Source organism: Artemia franciscana, unplaced genomic scaffold (genome assembly GCF_032884065.1).
Source record: "Artemia franciscana unplaced genomic scaffold, ASM3288406v1 PGA_scaffold_36, whole genome shotgun sequence".
NCBI classification, from domain to species: Eukaryota; Metazoa; Arthropoda; class Branchiopoda; order Anostraca; family Artemiidae; genus Artemia; species Artemia franciscana.
This window is the reverse complement of record NW_027062672.1, coordinates 430,021-450,157: the sequence shown is the minus strand read 5'-3', so window position 1 is coordinate 450,157 and position 20,137 is coordinate 430,021. Positions and strand designations below refer to the sequence as shown.

The 20,137-nt window shown below is 32.2% G+C and overlaps 1 protein-coding gene across 1 annotated transcript in view; it reads right to left on the bottom strand.

The window, feature by feature from the left end:
• Positions 1-20,137, bottom strand: part of LOC136041737 (xylulose kinase-like) — a 114,634-nt gene that overhangs the window by 81,752 nt on the left and 12,745 nt on the right. The window contains exons 3-4 of the mRNA XM_065726491.1: positions 10,493-10,599; positions 8,924-9,006 (exon numbers count right to left, since the gene is read on the bottom strand). Of these exons, the coding sequence (XP_065582563.1) occupies positions 8,924-9,006; positions 10,493-10,599 (190 nt within the window). The remainder of the gene's footprint in view (positions 1-8,923; positions 9,007-10,492; positions 10,600-20,137) is intronic.

Here is a 20,137-nt window from a genome sequence, read left to right as displayed (position 1 = left end):
TAATTGCTTTAACCTTCTAAGTAATTTAGCTAAACAAATGCTAAACAAATAATGCACAAAAGCAAATGCTCTTGATTAAAATTAGTTGAAAATAAAACAGAACTAATCTACATAAAATAATACTAATAATATAATTAAACATAACACTAAGTTATGAGTCAATTGAAAATTAAATTATTAATTAAATGAAAATTTTAAATATGTCGCCTTTTTTTTCATTTGATCAATATGTACTTCTTCAGTGATTCAAAAAGTATAAACCGTTAATGTCTTAACTATACAATTTATATTTTAATGAGTTAATTTGATAAATTATTTAATTAATTCTAAATTCTAAAACATTTAATATTAGTTAGTCGTAAATGAATATTAAACAAAGATATAAAATTTTTAATCAATTAAGAACTTAATTTAAATAAATAATATAACTTTTTTTCAAATACGCATTTTTATCCGTCTTTTTTTCCTTTGGACGAAGTTATATGCCGCAAGAGTAGATCTGAAGCATTGATTTAGGGATTCCCCTGCTAGGGGAATTCAGGAGGAGAGATATGGCCATAGGTGTATTTTATTGACTGTAAATACTGCATTACATTTGTGCTGAAAGTTTTGAATTGGTTACTACTGGTGAAAATAGAGTAAATTGAGTAAATAGAGTAAATTGAGTAAATAGAGTAAATAGAGTAAATACAGTAATTGAGTAAATTGAGAGTAAATAGAGTAAATAAGTAAATTGGTAGCATCCCTTGTCAACCAAGCTCATTCTTGTCATTAAAATGATTTCGGATCATTTTATGATCATAAATTTTATGATCATTTTCGGATCATAAATGTTTGAGCTTTTTGTACGACCTTTTTACTCTGAGAGTAATAACAGTCTTTAGAACTGTCGAAATTCGCACATATTTCATTTTACATGCTTTGTTAATTTTCGAAAACCAAGCATTCTATCGGAAATTTTCAAAATTTTCAAACTACTGATAATTGCGCTCCTTTGCAACAGCGACGAAAAATCTAAAAAAAAATTAATTAGTCACCGTAGGCGAGGACTTGATGGGACAGAACAACATACTTGTGGCGGCATATTTCTCTAAGTAAATTTAAATTTCTAGAAGTACAAACACTAGTCCGAAATCACTTTTTGCATGTTGTTTTAAAAATAATTTCGTAAATGTTAAAAACGATAATATTTAAAGTAGAAATATAAGTAGGTGGGAATTAAAATTAGATTTTACACATCTCTTTGAAAAACTTGAAATGTAACAGAACTGATAGGAGAGGAGGTGAGACTTAAAAGAGAAATTCAAGAAAAAAAAGGAATTTTATTTAGAGTGTATGCATTGAGAAAACTTCCTCTTATGATGACTTCAAATATGTTATTAAGTTTGAAGCAACAAATTTAAAGTCAATTTGAAGTCATTGAAGTCATAAGAGAGCATGCATAATCAAACAGTTCGTGGTAACGAACTGTAGTAAGGAGCGACCCGGCTCAATAGCAACCGAAACCTTAAATAACGGAATCTTGACATCAATAGTTACATCAAAAGAATCGCATTTTAATGCTGATTTTAAATATATTAGTTTCAGCAAGTTTAGTCCTACTCATCAAAAGTTACCCTACTGTAAAAGTTTCAAGCTCCTATCTACAAAAATGTTGTTTTTTGTATTTTTGGCCAACAACTTTGATTCAGCTCTGGCCCAGCATATATACGGAAATCCTGACCATTTAGTTCTTTTCGAAGAGGCAACTTTAATATCTACCGTAAATGGCTTATCACAATCTTTTAAAGAAGCAATTGAGATAAAAAAAATATATATATAAACAGAAATTTGGCTATAAATAGAATCACGGGAGATATTTCCTTAAGCCAATTTATAACAACTTAATATTAAAAGTCTATCAATATTTTCTCCAAGTCTAATTTAAGACAGCCTGTTCGCATATCTAATGAAAACCAAAATTGTAGACTGGCAAAATCAGTTACAAGGCAAAGGATACTTATTCAATCTAATTGGTAACTTTTCTTTCATTGATCTCAGGTTGGTTTTGTTTTTAATTCAGTGTCTTTTCTTCTCTTGCATAGTTCACTTCAGAGGGTTAGATTTTGTTGTTGTTTGTTTTTGCATGTTTTTTTCGCTTTTTTTTTCTTTTTTGAGCACTGAGGATGACTTGGCAGAGGTCCAAGTTGTCGAAATATCTACTTGATTTTCATTTTTCGCTATTGGCTGACAAAGTCTTCGTTTATTCACCTATTTGATATTTTCTCTTTTCATTTATTGTTTCCTTTCTTGATTTTATATGTATCCAAGGGCGTATTCAGGACCTTTGTTCAGGAGAGGGTATTTTCTTCAAAGAAGGAAGGGGGATACGGAAAGAAAAATCTTTACAAAACGTATAAAAAATTTGTTTATATGCCTTTTGTTACTGTTTTAAAATCCGGAAAAATTTCGGGGAGAGGCAAGGGTTCAAAGCAGGTTACCCCCCACTCAAGTGGATATGCCTTTGTATGTAAGATATGTATGTAGTATGTAGCATGTGGCGTATGTGGTTTTGTATGTAGCATCTTTGTATGTAGCATCTGTAGCATCATCCCAGTTTCTGAGGCCATAATGCCGCATAGTGGCAGATCCTTTCCTAAGAATGACTGTAATCAATACAATTTACGTTCAAAACTTACAGTAGGCCAGTGTTTCCAAAGCTTTAGACTTATGTGTACCCCTTTTTATGAGTTTTCTTAACACTGACTACCCCTCGTGAAAAAGGCTGTATTTCAAGAACAGTCAATATATATTTATTTTCATTTTCTAGGTAAGCAAACAAAATAGTTATTAAGGAGAATTAAAACTATTCACAATATAATAAAATGATATTATAAATAACACTTATTCGGATCAATGAGAGGGACGAAACTATTTACGTTGAAAGGGGAATTTGGTCATCCTAATGAGGTTCTCTGGTTGTTTATTCTAATCAGAGATGCGGTTCGGCGTCCAAAAGCCTCTTCCTTTTCTTAACTTTTATGTCTCTACAAACTTTACCAAAAAGCTTCAGTGCATATCCCCACCAAACTGCGGTGCAACACCTACAAACTCTTCTCGTGCCCCTGGGCGAACGACGCAAACCATATTTTTGAAAACAGTGCTGTATGTAATCAAACAGCTGTTATGAGCGATCAATGGTAATAATAACCCAAACTATAAATATGCAATATACGTAAATTTACCAAGTTTAAATCTATCCATCACAAGCTATTAAATCAGTAGATTTGTAATATTTCATGAAAAGGTGCAAAATACACCCCCTATCTTCCCCTCCCTCAAAATTATCTAGCATGTGAGAAAATCATGAATGCCCAAAAACCCTAAACGGAATTTTCTCGCCCTCACAACGAAAAATACAAAATCTTTAAATTTTTGGTCAAACAGTTTGTGGTAACGAACTGTAGTAAAGAGCGACCCGGCTCAATAGTAACCGAAACTCTAAAAATTGAATTTTGATACCAATAGCTACATCAAAAGAATCACATTTTAATGCTGATTTTAATATATCAGTTTCATCAAGTTTAGTCTTACCCATCAAAACTTACGAGCCTGAAAAAGTTTGCCTTATTTTAGAAAATGGGAGGAAACACCCCCTAAAAGTCATCAAATCGTAACGAAAACCCTGTTGAAGAAGTTTCAAGCTCCTATCTACAAAAATGTGGAATTTTGTATTTTTTGCTAGAAGGCAGATCACGGATGCGTGTTTATTTTTTTGTTGTTTTTTTTGTTGTTTGTTTTTTTTTTCCCAGGGGTGATCGTATCGACCCAGTGGTCCTAGAATGTTTCAAGCGGGCTCATTCTAACGGAAATGAAAAATTCTAGTGCCCTTTTTAAGTGACCAGAAAAATTGGAGGGCATCTAGGCCCCCTCCCACGCTAATTATTTTCCCAAAGTCACCGGATCAAAATTCTGAGATAGACATTTAACGTAGTCAAAATACCTTGCAACTATGTCTTTGGGGACCACTTACTCCCCCACAGTCCCCATGGGAGGGGCTACACGTTACAAACTTTAACCAGTGCTTACGTGTAGTAATGGTTATTGGGAAGTGTACAGACGTTTTCAGGGGGATTTTTTGGTTGGGGGAGGGGTGGAGAAGAGGGGGATGTATTGGGGGAATTTTCCATCGAGGGATGAAAAAATAAATATGAAAAAGTTTTTTTCAACTGGAAGTAAGGAGCAGCATTAAAACTTAAAACGAACAGAAATTAATACTTATATGAGGGGCTCACCTCCTCCTAATACTTCGCTCTTTACGCTAAAGTATTTTTAGTAATTTCAACTATTTATTCTACGGCTTTTGTGATTCAGGGGTCATTCTTGATGAATTGGGACAAAATTTAAGCTTTAGTGTAAAGAGCGAGAAACTGACGAGGGGGTGAACCAAATCATACATGTAATAAAAACTTGAGAATACAAAAGTTCGTTACATAAGCTAATTTATAAGTTACGTATTTCTTTTACTAATAAAAACATTCGTAAAAAATTAAAAGTTCTAGTTGCCTTTTTTAGTAGCCAAAAAATCAGAGGGCAACTAGGCTTCCTCCCCCACTCCTTTTTTTTTGTCAAAATCATTCGATCAAAACTATGAGAAAGCCATTTAGCCAAAAAAACATATGCAAATTTCGTTTTAATTATTTCTCTGCGGAGAGCCAAAATCAAAACATGCATTGATTCAAAATGTTCAGAAATTAAATAAAAAAAAAGTTTTTTTAACTGAAAGTAAGGAGCTACATTAAAACTTAAAACGAACATAAATTCGTATATGAAAGGGGCTGCTTCCTCATCAACGTCCCGCTCTTTACGCTAAAGATTTTTACTGTTCGAACAGTTCGTGATAGCGAACTGTAGTAAGGAGCGACCCGGCTCAATGATAACCGAAACTCTAAAAAATGGAATTTTGATACCAATAGTTATATCAAAAGAATTGCATTTTAATGCTGATTTTAAATATAAAAGTTTCAACAAGTTTAGTCCTATTCATCAGAAGTTACCCTACTGCAGAAGTTTCAAGCTCCTATCTACAAAAATGTGGTATTTTGTATTTTTGACCAGAAGACAGATCACGGATGCGTGTTTATTTGTTTAGTTGTTTTTTATTTTCAGGGGCAATAGTATCGACCCAGTAGTCCTGGGTTTTGAAAGAAACAAGGAGATTATGTTTCAACTTTAAATATATAACTTTCATCAAGATTAGTCTTACCTATCAAAAGTTACGAGCCCGAGAAAATTTGGTTCATTTTAGAAAATAGGGGAAAACACCCCTTAAAAGTCATACAATCTTAACGAACATAACACCGTCAGATTCAGTGTATCAGAGAACGTTATTGTTGAAGTTTCAAGCTTCTATCTACAAAAATGTGGAATTTCGCATTTTTTGCCAGAAGACAAATCACTGATGCGTGTTTATTTGTTTTTTTTGCTTTTTGTTTGTTTTTTTGTTGTTTTTTTTCAGGGGTAATCGTATCTAGCCAGTGGTCCTTGAATGTCGCGAGAGAGCTCATTCTAATGGAAATTAAAAGTTCTAGTGCCCTTTTTACGTGACCAAAAAAATGGAGGGCACCTAGGCCCCCTCCCACGCTCATTTTTCCCCAAAGGCACCGGATCAAAATTCTGAGATAGCCATTTTATTCACCATTGTCGAAAAACTTAAAAACGATGTCTTTGGGGACGACTTACTCCCCCGCAGTCCCCGTGGGAGGGGTTGCAAGTCACAAACTTTGACCTGTGTTTACATATAGTAATGGTTACTGGGAAGTGTACGGACATTTTCAGGGGGATTTTTCGGTTTGGGGGGGAGTTGAGGTGATGGGGGGCTAGACGGGAGGAACTTTCCATGGAAAAACTTCTCATGGGAGAAGAGACTTTCAATGAAGGGGGTCAGGATTTTCTAGCATTATTTAAAAAAGCAATGAAAAAATAAATATGAAAAGTTTTTTTCTGCTGAAAGTGAGGAGCAGCATTAAAACTTTAAATGAGTAGAAATTATTACACGTATGAGGGTTTTACCTCCTTTAATACCTCGCTCTTTACGCTAAAGTATTTTTAGTAATTTCAACTATTTATTCTACGGCCTTTGTGATTCAAGGGTCAATGTGGAATTGGCACAAAATTTAAGCTTTAGTGTAAAGAATGAGGTATCGACGAGGGGTGAACCCCCTCATATACGCAATAAAAACATACAAATATAGAAGTTCGTTACGTAACTTAATTCGTAAATTACGTATATTTTTTACTAATGAAAATGTTCGTAAAAAATTAAAAGTTCTAGTTGCCTTTTTAAGTAATCAAAAAATTGGAGGGCAACTAGGCTTCCTTCCTCGCTCCTTTTTTCTCAAAATCTTCTGATTAAAACTATGAGAAAGCCATTGAGCCAAAAAAATTAATATGCAAATTTCGTTTTAATTATTTATGTGCGGAGAGCCAAGATCAAAACATGCATTAATTAAAAAATAACCAGAAATTAAATAAAAAACAAGTTTTTTTAAATGAAAGTAAGGAGCGACATTAAAACTTTAAACGAACAGAAATTTCTCCGCATATGAAAGGGGCTTTTCCTCTTCAACGCCCCGCTCTTTACGCTAATTTTTTTTAAATTTTTAAGAAGTCGAGTTAAGAGAAAGAGTCAAACTTTAGCGTAAAGAGCAATCCGTTGAAGAGGGAAAGCCCCTTTCATATACGGAGTAATTTCTGTTCGTTTAAAGTTTTAATGTCGCTCCTTACTTTCATTTAAAAAAAACTTGTTTTTTATTTAATCACGGGTAAGTGTTTATTTGTTTGTTTTTATCTCATAGGTTTAAATGTTAATGATTCAACAAATTCATTTATTTATTTTTGTATTCAGATGTATTTGCTTCTAGGAACGTTTTTCCAAATAAAAACATGTTCTAAGGAATGAGTCATCTATTCAGGAGTTTTATTACATACTTCACGCATCCGCTTTCAAATTGCTTTCGACATTCATAGCGGAAACAAGAGCAAAAAGAAACATGACATTTTGAGGTTATAAAATTAGAGAGCAGACCCAGAATAGCTAAGTTTATGTTACTCATTATGCTATTGCGCCAAGGAGGAACTAAAAAATTGATAAATAGACACAGATTTACATTATCGGAACTATTTTAGGATGATGACATCCCATGTACCTCCTTGAAAGCTCCATTCCAGAATTGAAAAATTTTAATAAAGAATTACAAATTTTCGAGAGAGTGCTTTTCCAGTAGTGTTTTTTAGGGAGGGGGGAGTCCGTCAGATTTGTATAATATGTAGATTACATTACAACCTTAGGATATGGTGCAGTAAAGTATATTAGTTATTTAACCTTGGTAGTGAGTCAGAAGACTCTCCTGGGTATCTGGCTTTTTTGATTTACTTTGCAATTAACTTTACAAAACGTCTAACAGGTATCACTACACCTGGGAGTCTTCAACTGTCTGCTGTGATTTCCTATCTAATTTTTTAAATGTCTAAAATAACTGTTTTTCTTTTTTCTTTTTTTTATCGTTATATCAATAAATTATAAAAAGATATCTGAGCTCTCCGCTCACCGTATTTTCGGTATTTAAGGTTTTTACTTTATTTGCAACCATGGTATAAGAATAGGAAAATTGTCAAGAATTTTAATTCTCCAGATATAATTGTAAAACGGGCCCTGATACAAGAGTAGTTTTCCGAGTCTGTTATTTCAAAGTTTTAGCCATTTCTTGGCTGATACTGTTTTTGTTGTTTTTCTAGGTTTTGAACAAGACTTTAGTGTGCAAGAAATTATCTGTGGTTATTGTAACCTTGGCCAATGCAGAATAAAATTTGGCCCTTTTTCTCGGAACCCAATTAAAAAAAAAACGATAGAATTGAAATCCTAGGGTATCGGTATTAGAAATGTTCCCCCGATCTTATCTCGGAACCCTCCAAAAAAAATATTAGAATTGAAATCCCAGGGTATCGGTATTAGAAAGCTGCTACCCCGATCTTAGCTCTCAAAGAGCACCGGTTTGGGTAGCGAATACCCAATTTTAATGAGAACCCAACTTGTTGTGGGGTGGCATACAAGTCGTTTTACCGTTTTACAATAAAATATCCTCATCGTCTTATTATGTGAGTCTACTTTATTAAGTGGTTTTTATTACATAGTTTAAAGGCTATATTTTGTTTTGATCTCATTTTATAATCCAGAAAAAAAGACTGAATTTGTTGAAAAAATATTTCATTTTAAAAAGAAAAAGTGACTCATGTGCCATCCAGTGCACCACTCAGTGTATCTATTGAATAATTTCGCTTGTATCTGGCTGAAATATATCTTATTATATTTAATATAATACATCTTATTATATATATAAATATTTATAAATATTTACATTTTATAAATATAATATAAATATAAATAAATATAATTTATAAAATATAATATAAATTTATAAAATATAATTATATAAAATAAAATATAATATAATTTATAAAATATAATTTATAAAATATAATATAAATATAAATAAATATTTATAAATATAATATTATATATATTTATAAATATAATACATCTTATTATATTTATCGGTTTCTTTTTTACTGCTGTCATCCTTGATTGTATCAGTATTCTATTTTAATATGGATTGAACAATAATTGATTGTTTGCTGGTTTTTTTCACATGATTATTTTTTATGTGGAACATTCTCATTACTATATTCATACGTTTTCTCTTCTGTTTTAAAAGATGTAATAAAATAATTAGTAATTAGAGCATATATATATATATATATATATATATATATATATATATATATATATATATATATATATATATATATATATATATATATATATATATATATATATATATATACCCTTATTTAAAAAAATATAAATTCGTAAAATAGCACGTACCCATACTCTGGTGCGACAGTTTCATATGGGCAATTGAATTCGGCAACTATTTCCAAGCGATCGTTAATCAAAGTCGCCTTTATCTGCAACCATTTGAAAGAAAGGTGTTACAATGGTGACAAAACAAATGAAAAAACAATAATTAAAAGTTGAAAACTATAATACGATGGTATTATTATCTAAAGGCAATAGTGAAAAAAAGACAATATATGTGTTTTGCTCCACAAATGTCAAAAAGAGCGGCAAGATTCGGAATGATTGTTTGAGTGTTGCAACGATATTTCAAGAAGGCTTTAAGAAGGACTTAAGTACCACCCCACAAAATGAATATTACAAAAAAATACACTTGTGCTATAAAACAAGTAAATCAAACCCTTTTCCATCTTCAAGAAAGTACAAAATTCTGGAAATTAAAAGATCGTGGTTAGTTAGGGGGTGGTTTTCCCAAGAGGATATTTTTCGAACCTTAGATTGATATAACTTGGCTCTAATCCAAAAGACGTTAGACCTGAGAGCTCAAATACAAACCTGACTGTTCCCTGATATCATTACTCTTTTTCCCCTGTCTTTGATGTAAATTATTTATTTCGCATGACTTTTTTCTTTTTCTATCTTTTCTTTTATTTTTTACTTTGTGTGCTTTTTTTCCCGTTTCTGTTTTTTTAATCATGATGTAAATTCTTTATTTTGTGTGCTTTATTCTTTTTTTTAATTATCATGTAAATTATTTATTTTGTAGGTTTTTTTTCTTTTTCTGTCATTTTTTAATTATAACATAAATTTTCTATTTTGTGTTCTTTTTTTTTTATTCTTCTGTCTTTTTTTAGTTATTATGTAAATTCTTTATTTTGTGTATTTTTTTTCTTTTTCTGTCTTTTTTTAATTATAATGTAATTATTTATTTTGTGTTCTTTTTTCTCTCTTTCTGCCTTTTTTAAATTATGATGTAAATTCTTTATTTTGTGTATTTTTTTCACTTTTTCCGTCTTTTTTTAATTATGATGTAAATTCTTTGATTGGTGTGCTTTTTTCTTTTTCTGTCTTTTTTAAATTATGATGTAAATTATTTATTTTGTGTGCTTTTTTTCCCCTTTTCTCTCTTTTTTTTTAATTATGATGTGAATCTTTTATTTGGTGTGTTTTTTTCTTTTTCTGTCTATTTTTAATTATGATTTGAATTCTTTGTTTTGTGAGCTTTGTGCCCATTATAAAGAGGGCCCTGAAGACCGTCTGGACGTTTCTTTCAAGAGGGATAAAACAAAGGAAAAATATTCCTCCTCCAGCGTAAACGGATTTGAAATATCAGCATATTGAATATTGTATTTCATAGAGATGATAAAAATTTGCTCATATTTTTATATGATTATTTTTATATGATAATTTATTATTTTTATATAGCTGTTACGGCAGAATAGTTTGGCTTTAAGTACAGTCACAAGAGATTTTTGACCATAATTCGGGAGGATTCGAGCTGCAATAGGCTACAGGTATTATCCAGAAATTTCAGTGCAAACACTCAACATATAGACACAAAATTCAACAAGTGCAACTCAAAACGTTACATATTACCTGCTGAGTGCTGAAGTCAAATCCAAGAAATAAACCGCCAATGTTCGAGTTTTCTGTTCCCTCCATTGAAATTGAATTTCTGCTGTTCAAACTTACGACCGACCTACCTGAAATTTTTTGATAAACTTAGATTCCAATCAAAAAGTTCGTGGTAACGAACTGTAGCAAGGAGCGACCCGGCTCAATAGTAACCAAAACTCTAAAAAAAAATGGAATTTTGATACCAATAATTACACCAAAAGAATCGCATTTTTACGCTGATTCTAAATATGTAATTTTCGTCAAGTTTAGCATTACCCATCAAAAGTTACGAGTGACATTACAACTTAAAACGAACAGAAATTGTTCCGTATGTGAAAGGGGTTGTCCCCTCCAAAACGCCCCGCTCTTTACGCTAAAGTTTGACTCTTTCTCACAACTCTACTTTTCAAAACAATAAAAACTTTAGCGTAAGGAGCGAGGCGTTGAGGAGGGGACAACCCCTTTCATATACGGAATAATTTCTGTTCGTTTTTAATTTTAATGTCGCTCTTTATTTGCAGTTGAAAAACTTGTTTTTTTATTTAATTTTTAGATAAGATTTACAGAACATTTCAAGAAGAGGCATATAACATATGCTTTGAGTAAAATAGATATATATTTATGATAAAGAAAATACTAACAATTTAAATACATCTCTCAGGAGAGATTAATCTCACAAAAAAGCCAAAATTCACCTGAATTTTAGTTTAAGTTTTCTTCAGTATTCGTTCAGTTCCTAGATATATTGGTATCAAACGGTCAAATCGATCAACATTTGTCAAAATGTCGACTAATGTTAGATTTTGCAAAATACTCTACTCCGCATTTTAGTTGTTCGAAGTGAGAAAAACGGAAATTAAGTCCAAACTGTCACTTGACTAGATGTGCATTGAAGCTGTAGGCCAAGCAACATTTGACAGGGAGGAGCTCAGAGCCTCCCCTCACGTCCCCATCACCAGAAAGTAAATATCTAAAACAAACATTTTTTTCAAGGTTTCTATTCAAATTACATCTTCTAAAGCATGAAAGTTCAATCGATTGGCTCACTTTGTTTCCTCGAAGATGTTACCAAAATTGAGTTTTTCCCAAATTTAAAAAGAAAAAGCGAAATGGCATAAAGAACAGTTTCTTAGAAAATCTATTAGCAAGAAAGAAATAATTCTCTAATGGCTGTTAACTGGTTGAATTCGTAAAGATCGGTTTACTGGATACCGAGTAGAACAATATGCGTTAGGTGATGCATTTAGCGAAATTCAGGCTTGTACTGCATTCCTTAAAAAAAGAAAAAAAAATATTGATTAGATTGGACCAAATTAAACTTAAGATGAGCAGGATTGAAGTCCTGTAATAATTCAAACTTGAAACGACAAAAAATACTTAAAGTGGAGTTTGGCTACTGCTCACAACCTTCGCATGATCTTCATAATCTTCAATTATATCATTATATATTATACATTAAATCAATTTTTCAGCAGATCTTTCTGGTCACGTTAAATATTACAGTGATTCACTTTTTATTTTAAAATATTTTTAAATTTCGCTTTTTTACATTTATTTTTTTAATTAAATATTATTAAATTAAATTTTATTGAATTTTGTTTAATTAATTTGTATTTAATTAAAGTGATTTCACTTTTTACAAATTGGAGCTTTTGACGCCAATCATTTTTATCGTATCTTGGATGCCTGGTAAAATTTCCCTTTTGTGTGAAACACTTCTCAACTATAGTAAAAAAAAAAAAAAAATCCGAAGTACATTTTTCAAATGTTCCCCTGCCATGCAAGATATATACTGTGCCACAAATCGCTTTTTCAGTTACTGTAACTGATATGTTTTGCCTCATCTTTCAGTTACTACATCAAATTCGGCTAACTTATTCGACGCAATTTATCATTATTTGCTCCAGTTGAACACCAGTGGTGTTATTTCACAAATATATATTAGAGGAGGGGTAAAATATTTTTTTCAAAATATAGGGGGGGGGGCAAATTTGTTGTTCATTCAGTTCTTTCAGGTAAAATATAAAAGATATTTTTAAAAGAAAACAAATGCCCTCCTCTAATTGACGTCACTCTTGATTATAAGCCAAGGTATCGGTTAGGACCCCTGATAGCAGTGGATAGCAGCTTTTCCCGCTCGATGAGAGACATACATTGATGAATAAACGATTTGTTGCTGTTTTGAGTTGAAAGTGAGGCTCTTCGGTTGTCAAGATGTTTAAAATCTTGCACATGGATTTTTATTATTATATTTTTAGTCCTGTGGTGGCGTAGTGGATTTGACCTTAGCTTGGTAATACGGGACCCAGAGATCGAATCACGCTGCAGGAATGCACTGCAGGGCCGACGCAGGGACCTTAGTAGTCAAGAAGCGTCGTTAATTCTTAAATAATAATAATAAAATTATTATATTTTACTTATTTGTGTTAAATTTTATTGACCGTTTTTATGCTTGATCGATATTTTTTAATTTTTGTCTTGCTGTATTGGTTGTTTCTTTGTTTTGAGTTCTTTTATTGGACATATGAAGTGAACCCGGCTCTATTAGAGCTTGTGATAGCCTTCTAAGAATAAATATTATCTTATCTAAAATAAATGAAACCTTTCTGTTTAAAAATATTACTATTAAAAATAAGCGATATATCGAATATACAAAACTGGTAGAATGCCAAATTCGTGTTAGATTAAGACTAAATTAAGTTTTTTAGATTAAGATTTTTATTTTCGAATTCACAAATAAATAAATAAACTAAACAGCAATTTCGCGCTTGAGAAAACCTGTGAGGGTTTGCGGTCGCACGAAAGTCCACATAACTACTTACCTATTAACACAAACATTTAAAAAAGCCTCAACTACTTAAATAAATTTATTATAGCTAAACCAAAAATAAATAAACTATAACCTATATATTAAATGAAAAATAAAAAATGAAACATAACTGAATTAAATAATAATAGATAAATAAAATGCAAAAATAAAAATTATAATAACAAATCCTGTCTTCATCGCTCTTCAATACTCAAATCTCCCTCGCCCAACCTGCCCCTCCAGCCCTACTATATCCCCTGCCCATCCTTACCTTCCCATCCCAGCCTTACCTCACCAATTCACACACCCCTCACCCTGTTCTTTGTTATTTTGATTTACTGTAACTACATCTACATTTTTCGGTGTTTCCCCTGACCCAAATCTACGCTGCCTTTTAATGATTGCAGCTACCACGTTTTTCTGCATCTAACTAAAAGAATACCTATTTTATGGCCTTTATGTGGCCTTATGGTTTTTACGACCTACAAGGATTAGAGAAAAATGTTAAACGACACTCATAGTCTTACATACATTTTTTCCGCCCATAGAGGCGAAAAACTCAAAACCTAATTTTTATACATCCGCAAAACCACGAAAGATTTAAATATATTTCTTGGGCAAGACCATGGGCTTAAAACATTATTAAATAAAAGAAATTTCAAATGAAAGTAAGGAGCAACATTAATACTTAAAGCAAACATAAATTATTACTTATATGAGGGGGTTCACTCCCTCATCAATACTACAACAACGAAAGAGAAAATAATGAGGACTTTTTTCCCAAGACTGTGTGATAAAAGCTAACATTTTACAAGCTAAAAAGGTTCATTCATTTCACTAATTGTATTTATTAAAAATTGGAATAATTTCTTATTGCGATATTTGCCTTCTCTGCAGCTAATCTTGTAGTTCTTTTGGGATTGGGCTTGTTTTTTTTTTTCGTTCCTATTTTTGTTTTATTTTGAATTAGATTATTTTCTATAATTAATTTTGTATACAAAAGACTCATAGATAGAGACTTGGGTGAATACACACTCAACCCTATGTACACAAAATTAATTATAGAAAATAATCTAATTCAAAATAAAACAAAAATAGGAACGAAAAAAAAAACAAGCCCAATCCCAAAAGAACTACAAGATTAGCTGCAGAGAAGGCAAATATCGCAATAAGAAATTATTCCATTTTTTAATAAATACAGTTAGTGAAATGAATGAACCTTTTTAGCTTGTAAAATGTTGCTTTTATCACACAGTCTTGGCTGAACTTTTCGTTAAGAAGTAATGATGCCAAGGCTATTTAAAAAAAAAAAAAAGTTGACTGTCTTGGGAAAAAAGTCCTCATTATTTTCTCTTTTGTTGTTGTATCAAACAGTTCGTGGTAACGAACTGTAGTAAGGAGCGACCCAGCTCAATAGTAACCAAAACTCTAAAAAATGGAATTTTGATACCAATAGCTACATCAAAAGAATCGCATTTTAATGCTGGTTTTAAATATATAAGTTTCATCAAGTTTAGTCTTACCCATCAAAAGTTACGAGCCTGAGAAAATTTGCGTTATTTTAGAAAATAGGGGGAAACGCCCCCTAAAAGTCAAAGAATCTTAACGAAAATCACACCATCAGATTCAGCGTATCAGAGAACCCTACTGTAGAAGTTTCGAGCTCCTATCTACAAAAATGTGGAATTTTGCATTTTTTGCCAGAAGGCAGATCACGGATGCGTGTTTATTTGTTTTTTTGTTTTTTTTTGTTTTTTTTCCCCAATGGTGATCGTATCGACCCAGTTGTCCTAGAATTTTGCAAGAGGGCTCATTCTAACGGAAATGAAAAGTTCTAGTGCCCTTTTTAAGTGACCAAAAAAATTGGAGGGCACCTAGGCCCCCTCCCACGCTAATTATTTTCCCAAAGTCAACGGATCAAAATTCTGAGATAGCCATTTTATTCAGCGTAGTCGAAAAACCTTATAACTATGTCTTTGGGGACGACTTACTCCCCCACAGTCCCCGTGGGAGGGGCAACAAGTTACAAACTTTGACCTGTGCTTACATATAGTAATGGTTATTGGGAAGTATACAGGCGTTTTCAGGAGGATTTTTTTGGTTTGGGGGAGGGGTTGAGAAGAGGGGGATATGCTGGGGGAACTTTCCTTCGAGAATTTGTAATGGGAGAAGAAAATTTCCATGAAGGGAGAGCAGGATTTACTAGCATTATTAAAAAAAAAAAACAATTAAAAAATAAAAGTGAAAAAGCTTTTTCAGCTGGAAGTAAGGAACAGCAATAAAACTTAAAACAAACAAAAATTATTACCCATATGAGGGGCTCACCTCCTTCTAATACCTGACTCTTTACGCTAAAGTATTTTCGGTAATTTCAACTACTTATTCTACGGCTTTTGTGATTCAGGGGGTCATTCTTTATGAATTGGGATAAAATTTAAGCTTTAGTGTAAAGAGCGAGGTACTGACGATGGGGCGAATCCCCTCATATATGTAATAAAAACATGAGAATACAAAAGTTCTTTACGTAAGCTAATCTATAAGTTACGTAAATCTTTTACCAAAAAAAAGATTCGTAAAAAATTAAAAGTTCTTGTTGCCTTTTTAATTAACCAAAAAATCGGGGGGCAACTAGGCTTCGTCCCCCGCTCTTTTTATCTCAAAATCATTCGATCAAAATTATGGGAAAGCCATTGAGCCAAAAAAAAAAAAATGCAAATTTCGTTTTGATTATTCCTCTGCGGAGAGCCAAAATCAAAACATGCTTTGATTCAAAAACGTTCAGAAATTAAATAAAAAAAACAAGTTTTTTCAACTGAAAGTAAGGAGTGACATCAAAACTTAAAACGCACAGAAATTACTTCGTATATGAAAGAGGCTGCTTCCTCATCAACGCCCCGCTCTTTACGCTAAAGTTTTTTACTGTTTTAGAAAGAAGAATTGAGAGAAAGAGTCAAACTTTAGCGTAAAGAGCGGGGCGTTGATGAGGAAGCAGCCTCTTTCATATACGAAGTAATTTCTGTGCGTTTTAAGTTTTGATGTCACTCCTTACTTTCAGTTGAAAAAACTTGTTTTTTTTATTTAATTATGGAAAGGAAGTGTGGTCTTCGTCATTATTCTTATCAATACTAAGAAAACTTTAGTGTAAAGAGCGAGGTATTGATGATGGGGTGAAACTCATGTAAGTAATTATACTTGTAAAAGTAATAATTTCTATTTGTTTTAAGTTTTAATGTTGTTCTGTACTTTCAGTTGAAAAAAGTTTTGTTTTTTATTTATTTTTGATCGTTTTTTAATAATTCTGGAAAATCCAGCCCTCCCTTCATGGAAAATTCCCTTCCCCCGTGAAAAATTCCTCCGTGGAATGATCCTCCCACTTAACATTCTCCCCCCATCCCCCACGAGAAAAAATCCCCCTGAAAACGTCTGTATACTTCCCAATAACCAATATTTTATGTAAATAATGGGCAAAGTTCACAACTTGCAACCCTTCCCCTGGGACTTTGTGGGATTAAGTCATCATCAAAATCTTAGTTATTAGATTATTCAAGTATTCTGAACAAAATGGCTTAGAGCTTTTAGAGCACTTAGAGAGGGCACCAGAGCTTTTAATTTCCGTTTGAATGAGCCCTCTCTCGATCTTCTAACACTACTCGGTCGGTACAATCACCCCTGGAAAGAAAGAAAAACAAATAAACACGCGTCCGTGATCTTTCTTCTAAAAAAAAATAAAAATTCTACATTTTTTCAGATAGGAGCTTGAAACCTCAACAGGAGGGTTCTCTGATACCGCTGAATCTGATGGTTTGATGGTGTGATTTCTATTACTTTGAGGGGTTCTTTACCACTTTTTTTCGAAAATGAAGCAAAGATTCTCGTAACTTTTCATGGTTAAGACTAAACTAGATGAAACTTATTTATTTGAAATCAATATAAAAATCCAATTCTTTTGATGTATCTGTTGGTATCAAAATCCGTTTTTTTAGAATTTCTGCTACTATTGAGCCGGGTCACTCCTTACTTAAAATTTGTTACCATGAACTGTTTGAAAACTATTAACAATCAACACTATTATTGATGGAACATTGAATATTAAACATACTGATTTTAATATAAAACGATATTTATAGAAGAATTTTGTATGATATAATATTGTATCTAATAAACATTTTTAATGTGTAATTGAATTGATAATTAACACATATTAATTACATCTTAAATTTTACTTTATATTATATCATAATAATATACGAAATCAAATGGGGAGGAAAAACTTCCCTGACCATAGATTATGCTGATGATTTAAGCACCCTAGATGAAAGTGTGAGCAGAATGAATGAACGTCTAGAGGGTTTGCGAGTTCAAGGTGGTAGAATAGGTTAGAAAATTAATGTTAAAAAGACTAAGTCGCTAAGGATAGGAATAAGTGAAGACGGAAAGGTGACGTTGGGTAACGGAAGGATTTATCAAGTGGACAGCTTTACTTACCTTGTTAGTATTATTAGTAAAGACGGTGAGAGCAGTGAAGATGTTAAAAGTAGAATAGCCAAGGCTCAGGGTGTTTTTTCACAATAAAAAAAGTTTAGAAGAATAGGGAGGTAAGTGTGCAAATCTTAAGAACATTATTTCAAACAGTTCGTGGTAACGAACTTTAGTAAGGAGCGACCCAGCTCAATAGTAAACGAAACTCTAAGAAACGGAACTTCGTTGCTAAAGATATCAAAAGAATTGGATTTTTATGCTGATTTTAAATGTATAAGTTTCATCAAATTTAGTCTTTGTCATCAAAAGTTACGAGCCTGAGAAAATTTGCCTTATTTTGAAAAGTAGCAGGAAACAGCCCCTAAAAGTCATAAGATCTTAACGAAAATCACACCATCGCATTCAGCGTATCAGAGAATCCTATAGAAAAAATTTCAAGGTCCAATCTAGAAAAATGTGGAATTTCGTATTTTTTGCTAGAAAACAGCTCACGGGTGCGTGTTTATTTGTTTTTTTGTTTGTTTTTGTTTTGTTTTTTTCCCCATGGGTCATCGTATCAACCAAGTGGTCCTAGAGTGTTGCAATAGGGCTCATTCTAACGGAAATGAAAAGTTCTAGTGCCCTTTTTTTCTTGTGACCAAAAAATTGGAGGGCACCTAGGCCCCCTCCCACGCTCATTTTTTCCCAAAGTCAACGGATCAAAATTTTGAGATATCAATTTTGTTCCGCATAGTCGAAAACCACAATAACTATGTCTTTGGGGATGACTTACTCCCCCACAGTACCTGCGGGAGGGGCTGCAAGTTACAAACTTTGAACAATGTTTACATACATTAATGGTTATTGGGATGTGTACCGACTTTTTCAGGGGGATTTTTTTTTGGTTTGGGTGTGGGGTTGAGGGGAGTTGGCTATGTGGGAGGATCTTTCCTTGGAGGAATATTTCATGGGGGAAAAGAAATTCAATGAAAAGGGCACAGAATTTTCTAGCATTACTATTAAAAAAACAAACAATGAAAACATAAACATGAAATTTTTTTTCAATTGAAAGTAAGGAGTAGCATTAAAACTTAAAACGAACAGAGATTATTACGCATATGAGGGGTTCTAAAAATACTTTAGCATAAATACTAATACTTCGCTCTTTATAAATACTTCGCTCTTTATGCTAAAGTATTTTTAGTAATTTCAACTATTTATTCTACGGCCTTTCTGATTCAGGGGTCATTCTTAATGAATTGGGACAGAACTTAAGATTTAATGTGAAGAGCAAGGTATTAACGAGGGGCCAAACCCCCTCATGTATATAATCAAAATTTAAGAATATAAAAGCTTGTTACGTAAGTTAATTCTTAAGTTACGTATATTTTTTACTCATAAAAACGTTCGTTATAAATTAAAAGTTCTAGCTGGCTTTTAAGTAAACGAAAAATTGGAGGGCAGCTAGCCCTCCTTCCCCACCCTTATTTCTCAAAATCGTCTGATCAAAACTAAGAGAAAGCTATTTAGCCAAAAAAAAATTAATATGCAAATTTCATTTTAATAGTTTATGTACGGAGAGCCAAAATCAAACATGTATTAATTCAAAAACATTCAGAAATTAAATTAAAAAAAACTAGTTTTTTTTAACTGAAAGCAAGGAGCGACATTAAAACTTAAAACGAACAGAAATTACTCCGTATATGAAATAGGTTGTCCCCTCCGCAATCCCTCGCTCTTTACGCTAAAGTTTGACTCTTTGCCACAATTCAACTTGTTAAAGCAATTAAAAACTTTAATAGATCACCTGAATAGATCAACTCTAATACTATTAGTTCTCCTCAATGAGTAAAAACAATGCAAAATTAAAAATATATAAATATAAATAAATTATAAACAAAAATTTCAATAGTCTTAGCCTCATCGCTTCTTTTATTGATTTTATCTTTAGATTGTAAATTTTTTTTTTATTAAAATAGTATACAAGTCTTAAGCATTTATACAATCACATCTCTACTTAACTACGTCTTGTTGCTGAAAATACCTTTTATTTCTATTGTCTTAAGGGAACCTTCTTAATTCCCATGTCTTTGGCAACTAAATTAATTTTTTTAAATAAACAGATTGAAGGGGGTTTTTCACTCATGTAATAAAGCATATAATTAATAAATTCAGGTAGAGACCCTCCCCTTCTATCCTTAAAGCGTTCCTGGCTATCGGGAAAAAAGTCGATTTCCCTAAAAGAGTTTCGGACAAGTTCAGACTAAAATCTAAGTTTTTGCAAAAAATTTGAGATACCTTTTCAGAAATCCAAAGAATTCTCAACATCGTATCCGAAATTCCAAGACTACTGTGCA